General features: G+C 31.7%; 1 protein-coding gene across 1 annotated transcript; it reads left to right on the top strand.

Moving 5' to 3' along the window:
- Window positions 1–1,879: 1,879 nt before the first annotated feature.
- LOC128394372 (protein artichoke-like) lies at window positions 1,880–16,791 on the top strand. Its single transcript, XM_053354700.1, is given in 12 exon segments — window positions 1,880–1,898; window positions 2,066–2,200; window positions 2,293–2,469; window positions 6,118–6,380; window positions 6,469–6,718; window positions 6,721–6,776; window positions 6,778–7,142; window positions 7,144–7,232; window positions 7,292–8,491; window positions 8,553–9,401; window positions 11,812–12,308; window positions 16,284–16,791. Coding segments are annotated over 12 exon segments (4,128 nt in total). The 3' UTR covers window positions 16,512–16,791.
- Window positions 16,792–17,608: the final 817 nt, after the last annotated feature.

Below are 17,608 nucleotides of genomic sequence, written 5' to 3'. Positions count from 1 at the left end.
ATGGTACGATCGAGAAGATAGATTCTCTAGAACCTCAATTTCTACATCAACACCTGTAAGGCAATCGTCTCGATTGAAAACAGGAAAACCTACCAACTATTCGGTAGAATCTGGTTTTGAAGGGTCAAGCGAGTCATAACGAATCTTTCGTGTCAGTTGGAGAACAAGGAACGGATATTGCCGAAGATATTGTGCCTTCAACATCTTTTGACCCATTCAAGTTGCTTCACGTAGTGAATGAAATCCTGAAAAGATGAAGTTACTCATCCTCAGATCACAGAAGATGACGTAGAAGATGGAGAAGAGATCCAAGAAGAAGAGATACAAGAAGAAGAGATAGAAGAAGAGATGCAAGAAGAAGAGATACAAGAAGAAGATATTCCGGAAGAAGAACAAGATGCTGATGGTGAGGAAGAAGAAGTAGTCGCTGATGGAAACGAAGAAGATGATTCAAGCTACTAGAGATGCTGAAGAAAAGAAAAGTTTCGAAAGATAATTGTGAAACTGAGAATCAAGTTGAAAAGCCTACAGATTCTGGTGCAGATCTAACTTCGGTTGATGAAAATAAAGAAGATCTGGAAATACCAATGACCCAAAAAACGCCAGAAATTGAATCGTCGAGTCGGGTCTCTGAGCCAAGTGAGGCTGATGTAAAGTTACTAGCTGAGCTACAAGCCAAATACGGTCCGAGTTTATTGGAAAAGTTACAAAGAACTGATAAACCAAAACAACAATGAATATTGATCAAGTTTTCCAATTCAATTTCTATTGGATACTTTAAAAGTTTTCTTCTTCAAACCAGTAACCATTGTCTCATGAGACATTTCAAGGTAATTTTTTCTTTTTTGTTCCATTTTTCAAAATCTTTGTAATTACGAAACAAAGAACCTTGTTCAACTATCCAATCAATTTTCTTCCATTTAACCAATCAGTTTATTAGTAATTCAACCTCAAATTTTTTGTTCTAATTTTTTTCAATCATTGTAACACAAAACAAAGAACCTTGATCAAATATCAAATCAAATTCATCTGAACTAACCAATCAATTTATTAGCAAATCAATCTCAATATTTATTACCCAATGAAATCAATTTTTGCAAAGTTTTCAAATTCTTTCTTCATCTTACTTCGAGTTTTCCTCATAATAAAACTACTAGATGTTTGTTCAACTTGATCAATATTGTTTGATCCTCTGTGTATCTTGAATTGACTTTCTGTTTTGAGTGTCTCTTGCTTTTATAATTTAATGTCTCTACCTCTAAAAGGAAAAAGAATCAAAGGTGATTCTTATAATGCTTTTGACAATGTGCGTGTTTTATCAGCTCCAATCGTATCTACGGTATATGGTAATAAAATACCTTCATCACAATCTATGGTTCCTGTTTCTAAGAAAACAAATTCATCCGTGCAACAAGTAAAAAGTTCCAAAGGAAGTGAGAATAATGATCCATTTCAGTGTCAAAGGAAACCGAAAAAGGTAACAACTATTATAGAGAAAGTATCATCTCCATCTTCAAAGAATCATGATCCAGATGAGAACTCAAACGAAAAACTTTGTGAAGAAAAAAATGATGATTATTTCCCTCTTGCTCAACCTTACCCGCTGGTCACACCGGAAACTCTATATGCTGTTATGCTGCCTCTCATTTTGAACAAGGAGTGTGTAAATTATAATCAACCAATTCTAGTCAGAATCAAGAAGAAGCAGTTAGATAATTTTGGTATAGATTATCGATCTTCGAACTGGATCATGGACCAAATCAAAAACTATTTTGAAATCAAACTAAATGGAATGAGATTAACTGCTCAAATTCTAGCAACTTCTGAATCAAGATCTGGCTTGAGAAGAGCTGATAAAGAATAAAAGTTTGAACCCGTCATGGAAGAATCTTCAAAAGGTAAAGCGTTTCACGGTGGAAGTGATGCAATACAAGCCTTTGAGTGATGCTACAGATATTCCTTGCCAGCAAGTACTTGGTGTTCAGAATAGCGAAGCTTTTCGAACAATCTTCGGCAAATGATGAAAGTTCTTTCAATTCCGATTTCGACAAAGCTTCCACTTCAGGTGCCCATGAATCTGTATGTGAAAAAGTGAAAATACTACAAAAAGATGCTGTTTATGATTCTATGGATGAAACTTCAAAATCTGAAGAAAAGGCAATAGATATGCCTAAACTGGAAAAGTTGATCAAAGATTATGGCGAGCATATGAAGGAGTTAGATAGAAAGAAAATGTTCTCCAAGTTTGATACAACTGGATCCATTCTTTTCGAAATGATCGATGGACTCAAGATTCTCCAAAAATCGTTGATGAACAAAATCGAAGAGAAATTGAATCATTCAATGAAATCTCAGAGACTGATCCAACATATAAGATCAAATCTAAGAATCAAGTTTTCCTAGAAGGATTGATTCAATTGGATCTAGATAAATACACTTTGCTGTTAAAATTCAAAGCCTGGAAACCTTGTTCGTTTGCTTACCAGATCATCGCTTTTCGTTTCCAGAATCATACTACAAGGATGTTACTTTAGGCAAGAAAATGATCACAAAATTCGAACTAGAAAGTTATTTGGATGAAAATATCGAAACAAGAAAGAACAAGTATCCTCTTTCCTTCATTTGGGGGTTTGATGATCCTTATTCTGGAAGATTGGAAGGGTCATTTAACTATAGATTAGGCCAAAAAAGAGTTCAAGCCTTTATAACTCATTTATTCAGAAAGGCAGAGATTCTTAGATATTCTGATGCCTTAGAAAAAAAGGTCAGAGGAAGAATAATAAAAGAACTTTGTGCAAGAAACTTCGATCTAACAAAAAGATCGGCGGATAATGAAACCGAGGACGATGAGGAGAATCAATCAAACAATCAAGAAGAATCGGAAGAAGCACATGCATCGAAAGAATATGGATCCGAAGATGAATCTGTTTTTGAAAATGCAACTGACGATGATTCAATTATCGACTAAAAATTATTTATTATTGAACATGGATCTTTTGATTCAATTTTTGAATCTTTTTCTATTCATCTAAATTTTGATTCTTTTTCTATTTATCGTAATTTTGATTAAAATCTTGGATATTTACTTAAAATAATTTTCTTCTAATAAATAAATCTTAGATATTTATTTTGAATCAACCCAAAAGTATCGTCTTTTGATTCCATTTAGTTTGAAATAGAAGAGTCAAAATATCTTCTAAAACACTCAAAATAGAATCAAAAACGCTCAAAAAATTTTGATTCATCATGTCGTCTTTTTGTCTTAAACAACTCGTTTTTTGACTCTCTTTTGACTCTTTTCTGTTGATTGGGTATTTGCATGAGCTTTACTGTTTATATTGTGAAAATATTGAGCCAATTCCAACCATCGATTATGCATCAGTTATATTACACGAAACAAGGGGATTAAACTATGATTTAGAAAAAAAAGTTCATCGGTTAATCTGCAAAAAAAACTTCATGATGCATGATAAATTGAACTTCTGAGAGTTTGGTGCTTATTTTATCTTCTCTGCAATTTAACATTTTAACATTAATCATTTGTTATATAAAATGCATGAAAAATTGTTATTAATTGTATTAATAAATCTCTTTAAGTTAATCAGCATAATCTCAAAGTTTCACATCAAATATTCATTACAACACCTATTCAGAGGCTCAAGGAATAGAAAAAGTTGAACATTTTGTTAAAATGCTTAAAGTTATCACCTCGAGGTGAATAGATGACCAGCAGCATTATTGATATGCTTTAAGTATAATATATCACCTTAGATATTTTCTCTGAGTAAATCTATCATCATCATGCCTTGTATTCAGAATTATACCATTACAAGGAGGTAACGGTCTTCATGGTAAATTTGAAGAAATCCGGAGAGTCAGACGATCGAAAATCAAACTGACCAATAGATTATGTTTATAATTTTTCAAAAATCGTTATTGGAATGATTCACATTGATCTTGATGACCTCGGTTAACCTTTGAGCAGTTTTGAGATTGGACTGAAATTTGTTCATAACATTTTTCTTAGTTTGAGAGGGAAAATAAATTTAAAATTTCAACTCACGTTCCAAGTGAACTTGTCTTTGACCATGTTAGCAGTTAGTTAACCGTTTACAAAACGGTTCTCGTTTTAAAGTTTCAGCTTTTGGGATTAGACTGAAATTCATCAAAGTCAAAACGTATAATCTGCTTGGAGCAACATATATTTTATTAAGATTGAATATCTAATAAAAATGAATGAATATGAATTTACTATTCAGTTGGAATAAAAATACTAACTAGTCTTTTAAACCTCTGATTTCATGAAGCCCTCAAGTTATCAATTTGTAAATCTATTGATATGAATTCCAATGATTTTTTGTCAATTTCAATTGTTTCATGATAAGATTGAGCATTCACATCATGATGCAATGATATGTGGATCTTGACACTCAAGAAGATGTCAATCGAATAAATTTTTGCTTCATTAAGTATTCAATGAACTTAGTAGCTATTTCGGTTCATTGGAGAATTGGAATTTCCAATAAACAATTAAAATTCTAATGAATATAAATGTTACTTTGACGAGCTAAAGTAGATTAAATAACTAAATTGAACCTAAACAGGAAAATCATGACCTGATTTTGAGAAAATGAATTCATGTTCTAAGATGAAAACTATGAAATTTTCATGGTGATTTCATGAGATGATCTTGTATTCATTCAAAATTATTTTCCTTGCCTATTCATTAGAATTGAACTTTTTCATGGTAAGGATCAAATTATCGCCAACATTTTCAATTTTTATCACAAAATCTATTGTTATCATTGTTTCCAATGTAACACTTTCATGATTGAATTTGAAATAAACTCAATATCCGAAGTGACTCTTGAGAATATCTTTACTTTTTCCTCCCTCTCACTCCCAGTCCTAATTTCTCACCAACATCCAGTCTCGATTATCAAACTTTTCATGTTCATCTATTTGAAGTCATGATTTCTCACCCTGTCCCAAACCCACTCTCCTTCAACCCTCCCCACACACAATCTTAATATGTCAAAGACTTTTTTCTATGCCTTTGATAGATTTTTTTTCTCCCCCACTCTCTCATATTCAATCAGTTTAAACATTCTCATTCTTAGCTCCCCTCTCTCTACTCTTTCTTTCTTTAGCATCTTCATCTTACACACATCATGACAACATCAATTGATCTTGAGAATTGATGAATACAAAGAAGAGAGATGACAAAGTGACATTAACATGTCAAGAACTTGAGATTTTTCCTCCTTCTTCCTCTTTCCTCCTCCTCTTTTCTCTGTATTCATTTCCTTGAAGCCATGATAAAGATTATTCATTCAGTCTGTTCTGTTTTCACCATTATCATCATCATAATGTCGTTGTTTGTAAGATATTAACTTGAATTATAATCATGATAAAGTCAGAAAATGATAACAATAGGGAGGAAAAAATTATTATTCTGAATCAACTGAACATCTTGATAGGAATCAACTACTTTTTTACATCAACATCATATTGATTACAATATCATCATCATTATCATTTCCAATCAACCAATAATTTAATCATGATATTGGACAATTATTCAAATCTGATGATGAGCCAAAAATTTTGATTTCTATTGAATGCTAATGAAACCATTTTGTTTATTCCAGATCTTGTCAACGATATGGATTGTCAACTCATATCAAACTAATTGTTTCAATCATAACAAAACTTTCGACCAAGTTCAGTGACTATTTTATATTGATTGTGATCCACTTCAATCATAATTAATAACAAATTACAACAATGACTTGAAGATTAACAGTTGATTGTTCATCAGAAAAGTTTAAACATAAACTCATCGTGATCGTCACAAGGATTGTTTGTTAGTATAAATAATAACATGAAAGAAAAACATTTTTGTGATAAATTGTTACTTCTAAAGGTAAACTACATTCCAATCAAGTTAATTAGTTTCTATCATCATGTGATCATCATTTCAATTCTGTTTATACTTCCTGTTTCCATGGAAATTGTATCATCACCATTTAAATCATTTTGCAAATATCTTCTCTTGATGAATCTCAGCAACGATATGAATCAATTCAATCTCTTCATCTCCATCATCATTATCAGTGTCACTTCGTCCAATTAATTATGATATTGATTCCAAATCATCAAAACCTTCAATCAAAGTAACTCGTGATCTCTGTCCTTTAATGGACTCTAATGGAACCTCTTTGGGCTGTTCGTGTTACCAGTTTACCGATGGACTTTACGTCGAATGCCCATCAACCGATATCGAGGCCATTGCAACGACACTTCGTCTTCTTTCCAGTCCAGTTAAATCATTAACCATTTACAATCTTAATGGAAACATTACCTTTCTACCTTCAAGTGTATTTACCAATTCAACAATTGAATCGATTCACATATCATTTACTTCATTGTCCAATTTATCTGATTCTGTTTTCCATGGACTTTCAGGTTGCCTTAGGTCACTCTCTGGTTAATTCTAAATTAAAGGTGTTACCTCAATCCTCTCTAGCAGGCCTTCGAAGTCTAACAACACTTGACCTTGAGGCCAATGAAATCGATGAGATTGAAAGTTATACAGCTTATGGTCTTCCTCTGGAGACTCTCAATCTTCATGGTAATCGAATTTCATCTTTACTTGAATATTCATTTGTGGCCTTGAGGCAACTCGAAAAGTTGACACTTTCATCTAATAGAATTGATGGTTTCCTTTGGTGGCTCTTCGTCGTCTTCGTAAACTTCGTGAACTTAAACTTTGGAAACAAAATCACCGACATTACCGATGATGGGTTTACCCGACTCACAGCACTAACTACACTTGACCTTTCTTCAAATGCCCTTCGAACTTTATCTGATAAAAGTTTCATAACTATGCCCAAACTCACAACTCTGTCTCTTTATAACAATAAATTGACTTTTCTTGAAGAACGAACATTTTTTACTCTGCTTGACCTTGAATCGATTGATCTAAGCCACAACTCGCTTCGACTTCTTCCCTCCGAATTATTTGCAGGTTTAACTAAACTAAAGACGATTGACATTTCTCATAACCATCTTCACTCAATCGATTTTGGAACATTTCATAATTTACCTTCACTAAGGGAACTTTATCTTAATCGAAACAATTGCTTCGATTAATCAACGATACTTTTGGAACTCAACTAACCTTTCAGTGCTTTGGTTAACCAATAACGCGTTGACTGACATTGAATTTGGTACACTTTATACTCTGCAACATCTCAATCAACTTCATCTTTCATTCAACTCGCTTGAGCTATACACCCAAATCTTTTCAAATACAACCACGAACTTCGTTCCCTTTCACTTGACAACAATTTAATTGCAAATATTCAACCAGGAACTTTTCAGGAGCTAGTAGAGCTTCGTGATCTCAGATTACAACGGAACTTATTGAAAAAAGTTCGAAAAGGTGTTTTCTATTCGTTCCCAAATCTTCAGGAGCTTCATCTTCAAAACAACCGAATTGAGGTGATTGAGAATGAGGCACTGGCGAGTTTGGCTAATCTTGAACTTCTCAACATTCAGGGTAATAAGTTGATCGAAATGTCTGATTCTCTATCCAAGTTTCCGTCCTCATTGAAATATCTTCAACTCAATAACAACACAATCTACACTGTACACAATGATTCGTTAACAGGCCAGTCTGGCCTCGAAATCCTTTGGTTAAATTGGAATAAAATCCAAAAGTTGACTAAACAAGTTTTCGCTTCGTGTTCAGGGTTACAAAAGTTGTATCTCGAAAATAACGAGATCTCATCGATTGAAGTTGGAACATTTGAATCTCTAAGCCAACTGATTTACTTGAACCTCGAGAACAATAATCTTAATCACTTGTCGGAAGGTGTTTTTCGTGGTGTCACCTCATTAGCACAACTCTACCTATCAGGTAATCACTTGATGGACATTGAGCCAGCAAGTTTCAGTTCGTTGTCATTGTCATTAAGATATTTGTCAATGTCTAACAATCAGCTGTACGTTATACGAAATCATTTTTTCACCAATCTTTCAAATCTTGATGAACTCTATCTGTCTAATGTTATGGTAGAGGAAATTGACCCTTTAACTTTTAGTTACTTGACCTCATTGACAATCCTTGATCTGAGTGACAATAATTTATCATCCGACAAACTGGATACATTGGCACTTCCATCCACTTTGAAGCACTTGAACATCTCATCAAATAACGGGACATCTTTGAAAAGCTACCATTTCCTATCGACATCAAGTTTATCCATTTTTGATGCTTCTTTTCTGGAATATCTTCTTATGATAAAATTGTATCTTCGTCGTCTTCTTCATCATGTTCATCTTTACACTCTCTTCCTTCAAGGTAATGGATTGACTTCAGTTTTCAGTGAAGATACAATTCCACCATCGTCAATATCATGTCCACAATTAAGTGAATTATATCTTGATTATAATCTAATTGAATTTCTTCCTAAGCCCGAACTTGGTATGTCCTTTCTCTTAGGTATTATCTTTATCCTCTAATCGTCTTCGTCATATTGGCTCAGGCTCATTTCGTCATTATCAGCACCTTGAGAAACTTAATCTATCCAATAACTCACTTTCCACTCTTGACCCTGGGTCACTTGTTAATCTTAAACATCTTAAGTTTCTTGATTTATCTAATAATGTGATGAGATATATTTCAACTGATGTTTTCAGTAATTTATCATCACTCCAAGTTATTCATTTATCGGGAAATTGGTTTCAATATATTCCCAACAATTTCATAAGATCCGGATTATCTACCCTTAAGGATTACATTTCAGGTAATCCAATGTTACGGATTCGTGAAGATTTAAGTATCTCCGGCTCATTTGAATCTCTTACCGAGTTGACCATAAGTTCAGGCAATCTATCAATAATTGCCTCACACGATTTTTTCGGATTCGAAGCGATAACTAAATTAACTTTAAGTCAAAATCATATAAGTAAAATATCACCGGGATCATTTCGTCCGCTAATCGGTTTGATTTACCTCGATTTAAGTTACAATGAGTTAGAAATTTTACCTGAAGAAAGATTATCTGGTTTAATTCACCTGGAATTGCTCAATGTTACCCATAATCATCTAGTTGAGTTGCCTTATTTTGGTCCATCACCTTCATCCTCATCTAATCTTAAAACAGTTGACCTTTCATATAATAGATTGAGTCGCCTTGACACCCTCGGACATTTGGGCGATTCACTGACCACCTTAATCCTAACGGGCAACTCAATATCTTGGATTGCCAACAATGCTTTCCAAAATTTAACATCTCTTTTAACACTTGACCTAAGGCATAACTTTTTAACTCACATGTCAGTGGTTCCCCTTGAAACTATTGAAGTGACCATTGACCAGCTCTACCTAACTGGTAAGTTTACACTTTCATCATAATTAAACTATAGTTTAATTATCTATTGATATATCAATAGATAAATACAAGTTGTAACATCAGTTCATTCAATCTCAGTCAACAAGATTATTCACAGTAAATATCAACAAAGATTATCACCCTGAAAGATAAATAGTTAATCCTGAACACCCAAGATTACATTAGATTATCATTATTAATATTTATATTAATACTTAATTTCAATTTTGTTAATACATTTAAAAGGTATGTCAGTGTTTCAAGTTGCCTTAATGGTTGTTTAGATTCAAGTGTTATCATGGATTTACATGAAAAAGCTAAAATTACCAATAATTATCCCATGGAAATGAATTAATTGTAATCACTTGAAACTTTGATTACACTTGATGCGAATGTTTTTTTGTCTCAGTTTATTTTTCATCTCTTGTTTCTCGAGATTGTTTGTTTATCCTCTTTCAATGTTATACTTTTTACTAAATTAACTCAACACTTATAAAGAGACTGAGGTGATGAAAATGATGATAACACTCAAGTGTCTGTGTTAACAAGCATTCCCAGTGGTCAATGGTTGTTAGTGAATATTCAATTGAAAAAGCATCAATAAGGACGATGAAGATGATTAGAATGGTGAATTTAATTTTCATTTAGTTGATCAAACAATTTAGCATTAAACAAATGTTGGTAATCATCAGGACAGAGATGATAATGATCAGTAAAATGTTTCGTTTTTCATGATGATTACTGATGAAGATGAAGATGAAAACATAATCAACTGTTAGTGTTATTTGATTCAACTCTTGATTTCATTTGATAATGATGACATTTACTGTTACGTTTAAATGATAACAATAAGATTCAATTTTAGTAAATAAATCATTCATGTTAATTAGAGTTTGCAATTGTTATTGTGATACAATCAACAACAACAATTCAAGTCAATTGTAATAGTGACAAAGACAATGTTACACATTCAGCGATTCAATGTCCATTGTATTCATGGTGTGTTAATGTTAATCATCATTTCTGAATGTCTCATGAAAATGGTTCATTCATTAATGATAATGTTCATTTAATGAAGTGTGAGTTGTTGATTATGAGATAATAGATTAACATGGTAGATTCATGGAAGAGAAGCACAAAAACGATATGAATGAAAACCTTGATTGTTTTTAATTCAGTTCCCTTTAACTACAAAATAAATTAATTTTCCTTCCAAAATCCAAGCTCATCATCACTTTACTATCATGAAGTCAAATCTTATTATTCTGGTGAAATTAAACATCCCCAACAATTTACTCCTTTTATTGTTATAGAATCAATTTTTTAGTGATTAATCTAGTTCCAATTGGAATCACAATTTAACTTCTAAATTTTCATCACCGAGAGAATCTTTCAATTTTCAAAATTCATAGCGAATTCATTGGATTATTATTGAATCGATAGCTGATTAGAAATGAGTTTCAACAGTTACAAAAATAGACATCATGTTAACACATGATAAGATTCACATGAAACTGATAATAATTTCTCATTATTATTAATACTTTCTGGCAATGATAATAATCATAAGTAATAATAATGATTTGGACGATAATAAGAAAGATTCTCGATTATTAGTCTTATAATCTAACCTTTGTCCCTTTATTATAAGGTCACCATGGGAAAGGAAATGTCCAATATGAACTTGAGTTATTCATTATTCATTTATCTTATATATGTTATTATTATTAAAGAGGTTCAATTATCAACTGAACATAATCCATGAGTCCATAAGTATTACCATCATCATTGTTATTATTAGTAACATTCATAATCTCAGATACAGTCTGGTCATTCTGATGATGATGATGACCTTCACTGACTCAATACCATCATTATTTTATTATGATTGTTATTGTTACCATCATTTGAGGGTATTACTGTACACTTGGAATGGACATTAATGATGTAACCATACAAATGAATGGTAACTTTTGAGATTAAATATTAATCAGAATGTTGAATCGTGTTGGTAAATTGTTACCATTGATTATGACTGGAAATAGAGTAAAACAATTAGTGAAAGCATTTGATTTAATCAGCAATTTGTAGGGAAAAGAGTAAAAAGTTAAATGAACCATTTTTCAGGTTAATCAATCATCTTCATAAATCATCATCATCTGTAGATGATTTTAGCTTCATGATTTTCCTGATAATTCCTTGGATATAATTGACAATTAGTTTTGAAATGTAAGGAAATCAAACAGAAAACTAATCTCGTTCTATGATTTTTCAACTGTTGTTGACAAGTTGATTGATAATTGATATTCAATGCATATTGTTTACTGTTTTTACTTTGGTGGATAATTAATCTTAATCAAAACTTTTCATTTTCTTTTGTAATCTATCAACACATCAAATCCAACAACAGGTAATCCATTACATTGTGATTGCCGTTTATTATCCCTCTGGGAATGGTTACAAAGTCATTCACGTTTACTTGGATCAGCTGATCAAGACAAGGATTTATCATGTGCTGGTCCAGGTAAATTGTTTTCATCGATGATTTTAAGTTTACATCCAGTTGATTTCTGTCCCATACCAACCATATCAATCCTTGAGGTGTACAAACTTGATCCGCAAGGGATAACAATTCACTGGGAGGTTACCAATGAAAGTCTTGTCTCGGGTTACACAATAGATTATCATGTTACATCAGCAAGATTTCCGGTTCCTGTTTCGAAAGAATTGTCTCCATTGCAACGATACGTTACCCTTGAAAATCTTTCAAGTGAAACTTGGTACACAGTTTGCCTACACGCTAACGAAAAGTATCTTAAAAACAATGGCAAACCTCGAGCTTACGTGGTGGGTCAGCAAAGAATAAATTACGCTGAGTATTCACCATCAAATCGAAAATGCATTCAGGTAAGAATGAATCATTATCATCTTATCAATGAGAATTGTTCAGTTCAATGGTTAACATAGGGATTTGTTGTTGTTCCTGATTCAAATTTCATCTCCAATACCGATGTTTAGATTCAGTTTGATCCATTTCAGATCATCTCTGGTTGATCTCTAGTTACTGATAAATAATTTCTCTATTATCACTTAGAAAATGGAAATGGAAAGTTCAAATTCTAACTCGAATGTGATAAAAAATCTTAAATCTCAACTATTTCAAGTTGGAAAACTTTTTCAGAAAATTCTCTTTCTATCTTTGACCATTGATTGTTTTCTGATCAATTTCCAAATCGATGGTCATTGTAAATGATTAATCAATTGATGTTGATTTATTTACTCCTTACCAGCAGTTAATCATCATTAATTAATTACTTATACACACCAACAACTTTTAACATTAAGCTGATTGCAACAAAATCCATTTTAATTGCGGTTAAATTGATTAGATTAAATGGAAACAATTACTATTAAACATTCATCGATTTCCATTAATATTAATTCATTAACTTTTACACATTGAAATCAATCAGCTAATGAACATCCAACTAATCGTTTAATTGCTAAATAACAATTAGTCAATTATCAGATTAAACATGAAAAGTAAGAATAAGAAATAGCATCAATGCTATTGACAATTGGATTAATTAAAATGATTAATATTCAATTTCCAATGTATTAAATCAGAACTCGAGTCAAAATGTATCTTTAACAATCAGTCGGAGCACAACAATTAGTATATCAACTGAATAGTTAATTCAAATGAAATGTATTGATATTAATACGTTTCCATGATGATGCTGATAATTTATCAAGAATGATGATAGAAGGGGGAAAGGGAAGAAGGGAAAAAAGAGTTGAATCAAGTTAATGAATGAATGAAGAGTGAAAATGAGAGTTGGTGATAAAACTGTGATTCTGTTGATTAATTGTTGTTTAAAGGTTCAATGGTTTCTCAAAGAAGAGAGAAAGAGAAATGTTTCATTTCTCATCCTCATCATCATCATTATCCACAGTGAAAGTGAAAAAGGAAACAAGTAAAAGGCTCAAAAAGATGAGGAGAAAGACTTTTATCATGCTCTTTCTTTTCTTTCTTTCCTATTGTTTCTCTATCTAATTGGATCTGAAAGTAACCCAAAGGAGCGAGAGAAAGATGATGATGTTGAGGAAGAAAAAGTTCTTAGCATCATGAACCATCTTCAGCTTCTTTCCTTCCCCTTTCATGCTCAACATTGAAATTGATTGTGTTCAAAGTGGATTTAAATTGAAAGGCATTGATAAGGATGATCATCATCATGGTGATCATCATGATGTCTTCGTCCTAAAGAAACTATTAATAGTAACCTTGTTGGTCTCGTTCATTAATGTACATTCATAGATATCGTATTTTGATTCACTTTTTTCGCCTCAGTTTATGTTCATTTGGAAGATGAGGATGATAAGAAATGATGATGACGATTCTCACCCTGTAATCGAAAAGAGAATAAATTCTGATGATGATGCGGGAGAAGATGATAAGATTCCTTTCTATTAGATATCTATTTCAATGTTTCTCTTTACCCTTTCTCTTTCTCTTCCTCTATCATCATCACCATCATCATCATCATCATCATTGATATTTCTCCACCAAAGATTAGGAAGAAAAGTCTTTATCTTCATGATTACAGTCATCATTATCATCATCTTCCTTTTCTTATCATCTTCCGATGATTTCTATTATAAAATACATATACATTTTTCTCATTGAAACTGATTCGATTACTTTTTATCCTTTCGTGATTCCAGTTGATATATTTATCTCATATTATAGATATAATTGTGATAGATGATTAGTTAACCAGATTATAAGGGATTAATTTTTATCATCATTATCTTCATCATCTCATCTCATTTTATTTTCTTATCCTTTCATTTTGTTATGATTATATTTCGGTTTTTTCAAGAGATGCTATTCTTTTTTCTTCAGTTTATCTTTCATCCTCATCACTTGAATAATCACCATTAGTTTATAATCTTTCACCAAGATAACATTCTTATCATGAGATAGATTCTGAACTTACTCAGAATAATTCAGAGGATTTTTTACTCGTTACATTTTTAAAGATAATGAAAATGTTTTCAAATTATTTGGACTGGTCATTATCTAATCATTAACTGTATACAATTTTACAATTATCCAAATTAATCATAATTATCATCATTATTTCAACCACATTTCACCATAATAACATCATCACCCTAAATTATTATCATTAAAGTTGATGTTAACCCATTATCTAAATGTTGTTACCCACATTATGCATGATAATAATACTCATGATAGTAACCATGTATTTTAACAACTTTGAATATAAATTAACATGATAATTAAGGTGTTTATTATTATTCCATAATACTTGCTATCAATTTAAATTACACAATTCATATCAATTAGAGTTCATCTTTGAATATGCAAAATCTCAATAATGTAGTTACAGAATATGACATGAGGGCTTGAGTGAACTTTTATTTGGAAAATATCACAAAAAAAGGACACATGATATCTAATGATAATGTGATGAAGTTTTGAATATTGAAAAATCTTAATAGTGTGAATATGTGATCAGTTTAAAGCGAAGAAAAAAGTTTTTGGAATTTTTTTTGTTCAAACTTTTTCTCTATCTGAACATATCAGTTCATCTAATATCCATGATATGAAAAGTTTTTCCAGGAGAAAATGAAAGTTCCATGAGTGAATTTTTTCTCTCCTTTTTCCATAATATTTACTGAACATTAGTCAATGTTGATACAATAACAGGGCCAGGAAAGGTTACGACTTCATCTTTGCCTCCCACCCTTTCACTTGCTGTTCTTTGCCTTTTCTCCATGAATTTCCTCCTCTTCCAATAAGCTGAGAAGGCAAAAGATGATGATGAAGGAATAAAAGAAATGCAAGAAAATAAAAAACCAAAGTAAACTTTTTCTCGACAATCAAGTAACTCTCTTGATTTGCTATTCTTTATCATCATTTTTCTTCCTCCACCTACCAATCTCTCTCACTCACTCTCATCATCTGAATCATTTCATTCAGAACATTGTTAAGATAGTATAGCAAATATAAAAGTAAATGTTTGTTTGTTCGGGTCCGATTTATATGCTTCACTTACCAATATAATATACTCATTGCGAAGTCAATATCAACCTCAAAATCTTCAACTCATTTTGAAAATAAATCTTTCTTTTCTTTCCTCATCCTTATCTTCATCCTCTTCCTTGTTAGATGAGGATATAAGCAAGATATTAACCCACCAAAAGTAGCCTGCAGTTACAATTCAATCTCTATTATTATTTACTTCTTATTCTGTAGTAAATGTTATATAAAAAAAGCCTAAGAATTTTTCTTATCCTCTTCCTCCTTCTTCATCCTCATCATCATTTCACATCGATAACTTAACTCCCACCACCATAATCTCCCACCCTCCACAATTCCATTAAATTTACTTGCTCAATGTATCTCAATAGGACCCACCTAATGACCCACTCCAATATCTTAACTCCCATCAACTTTTTTCAATTTTTTTTCTTCCAAAAAATCATATCACTTTTTATACAAACCATTTTTTTCACTATTTCTTGTTGTTGATGTTTTTATTATCATGTATTATTATTACATGAGCCTGAATAAGAACCTACTTTTCAGCAAGATTTAACCGACTACTCCTGACAGTATTATGATATACAATTTTAATCATGATACTTTTGATGATGTCTCATGGTGTTCACCATAATAACCATGATTGACCTAATACTTGAACTCAAACCATTCAATTAGATATCAACACAAAGAAACTAGAACCAAATGAAAAGTTTCATAGTCATCTTAACCATACAAGTTTGAACATTTCGATTTCAATTCAACAAAATTAATCTTAAATTATCTCAATTTTTGGCTCATCTTTTTAGGCTCGGACGCTTGCAGCCAATGAAAAGACTCGAATGTCGATATCAACTGTTGGAATCATCGTCAGTGTTTCTATTTGTGCTGTTTTCATTATAATTCTTGTTGGCCTACTGACTTCGATCAATATAAAGCGAAAGAGACGGAAACGGACAGTGAAAGATGAGGTTCCAGAAGAGTACATTACTTATAGACATTTTTCACTTCCAACCCTGACAAATGCTGATATGTAACTAATTAACTTCTCTGTAAATATGATTAGCAATTAAATAAACATTCATATGAAACCAACTGAATTTGTATTATAAAACATAACAAAGTAAACTTTCAACTCGAACTCTTTATTCAAATGAATTGTTGTTCTACCTAAAATAATAATACTTATAAAAAGTATTGATAACAATTGAAAATCATTCTCTTGTCATTAACTAAATGTAAATAAACTCAATTAACTTTTATTAAAACATTTTAACATATTGGAATATTTAATAACCAATGAAATTACAAATTGAATCGCTCTCTTTTGTAGCTTTCTCATTCATGGTGCTTCTTAGATCGATAATTTCAATATCAGTCTTGTAAAAGCTAAACAAAGAAGAAAAAAAGTGAATATGAAAAAAGATTCCAATTTATGTGAACATCAATATGAAGCATCAAACTTGAGATTTTAGATATTGCTGAATTGGCAACCATCATGTTACAAAAATGTGATTAGTTCCTTTACAGTGATTCCGACTATAAATCTTATGGAACAAGAATAAAAGTTTTTCAGAGCTTTTCGAATGTTCTGAGAGACAAATATTGGAGAAATATTGGAAACTGATAGGGCATAATATGGAATATATTTCTTAGAAAAGCTAAACATTTCATTTCCTTTGTTTCTGTTCTGGTCGTGTAAAAGTATTGCAGATCACATGAGATCTTCAAGATCGACGTGTATGTACACGAATAAAACTGAAGAATATTATATTTTACCTGAATATAAACAGATTTGATTTTGTTGAAATGAACTAGAATGATTATCACATCCATCATATCTCTAGTCAGTTTACGATTTGAATCTTAAATAAATTGGTTTCACGAAGGAAACGTTGATAGGTAACCGTGCGAAAGAGTATAACCGTTATCAAATTATTCCTAAAATTTTATTTTAGAGTCACTTTGGTGACAGGATTATAAGATAACCATTTTCAATCTAGAAACACTTCGGGACACAAGTTCATGAGAAAAGTCTCTATCTCAGCTGCTGTTTGAATAAGTTTCATCAAACCCAAAGACTTCTGCGAAACTACTTGTGTTCTTTCACATGGTGACCGTAAAATTACTTTTC

Source organism: Panonychus citri, unplaced genomic scaffold, assembly GCF_014898815.1.
Source record: "Panonychus citri isolate SS breed McGregor unplaced genomic scaffold, ASM1489881v1 Contig00020, whole genome shotgun sequence".
In the NCBI taxonomy this organism is placed as follows: domain Eukaryota; kingdom Metazoa; phylum Arthropoda; class Arachnida; order Trombidiformes; family Tetranychidae; genus Panonychus; species Panonychus citri.
This window is presented reverse-complemented; position numbering and strand designations above follow the sequence as displayed.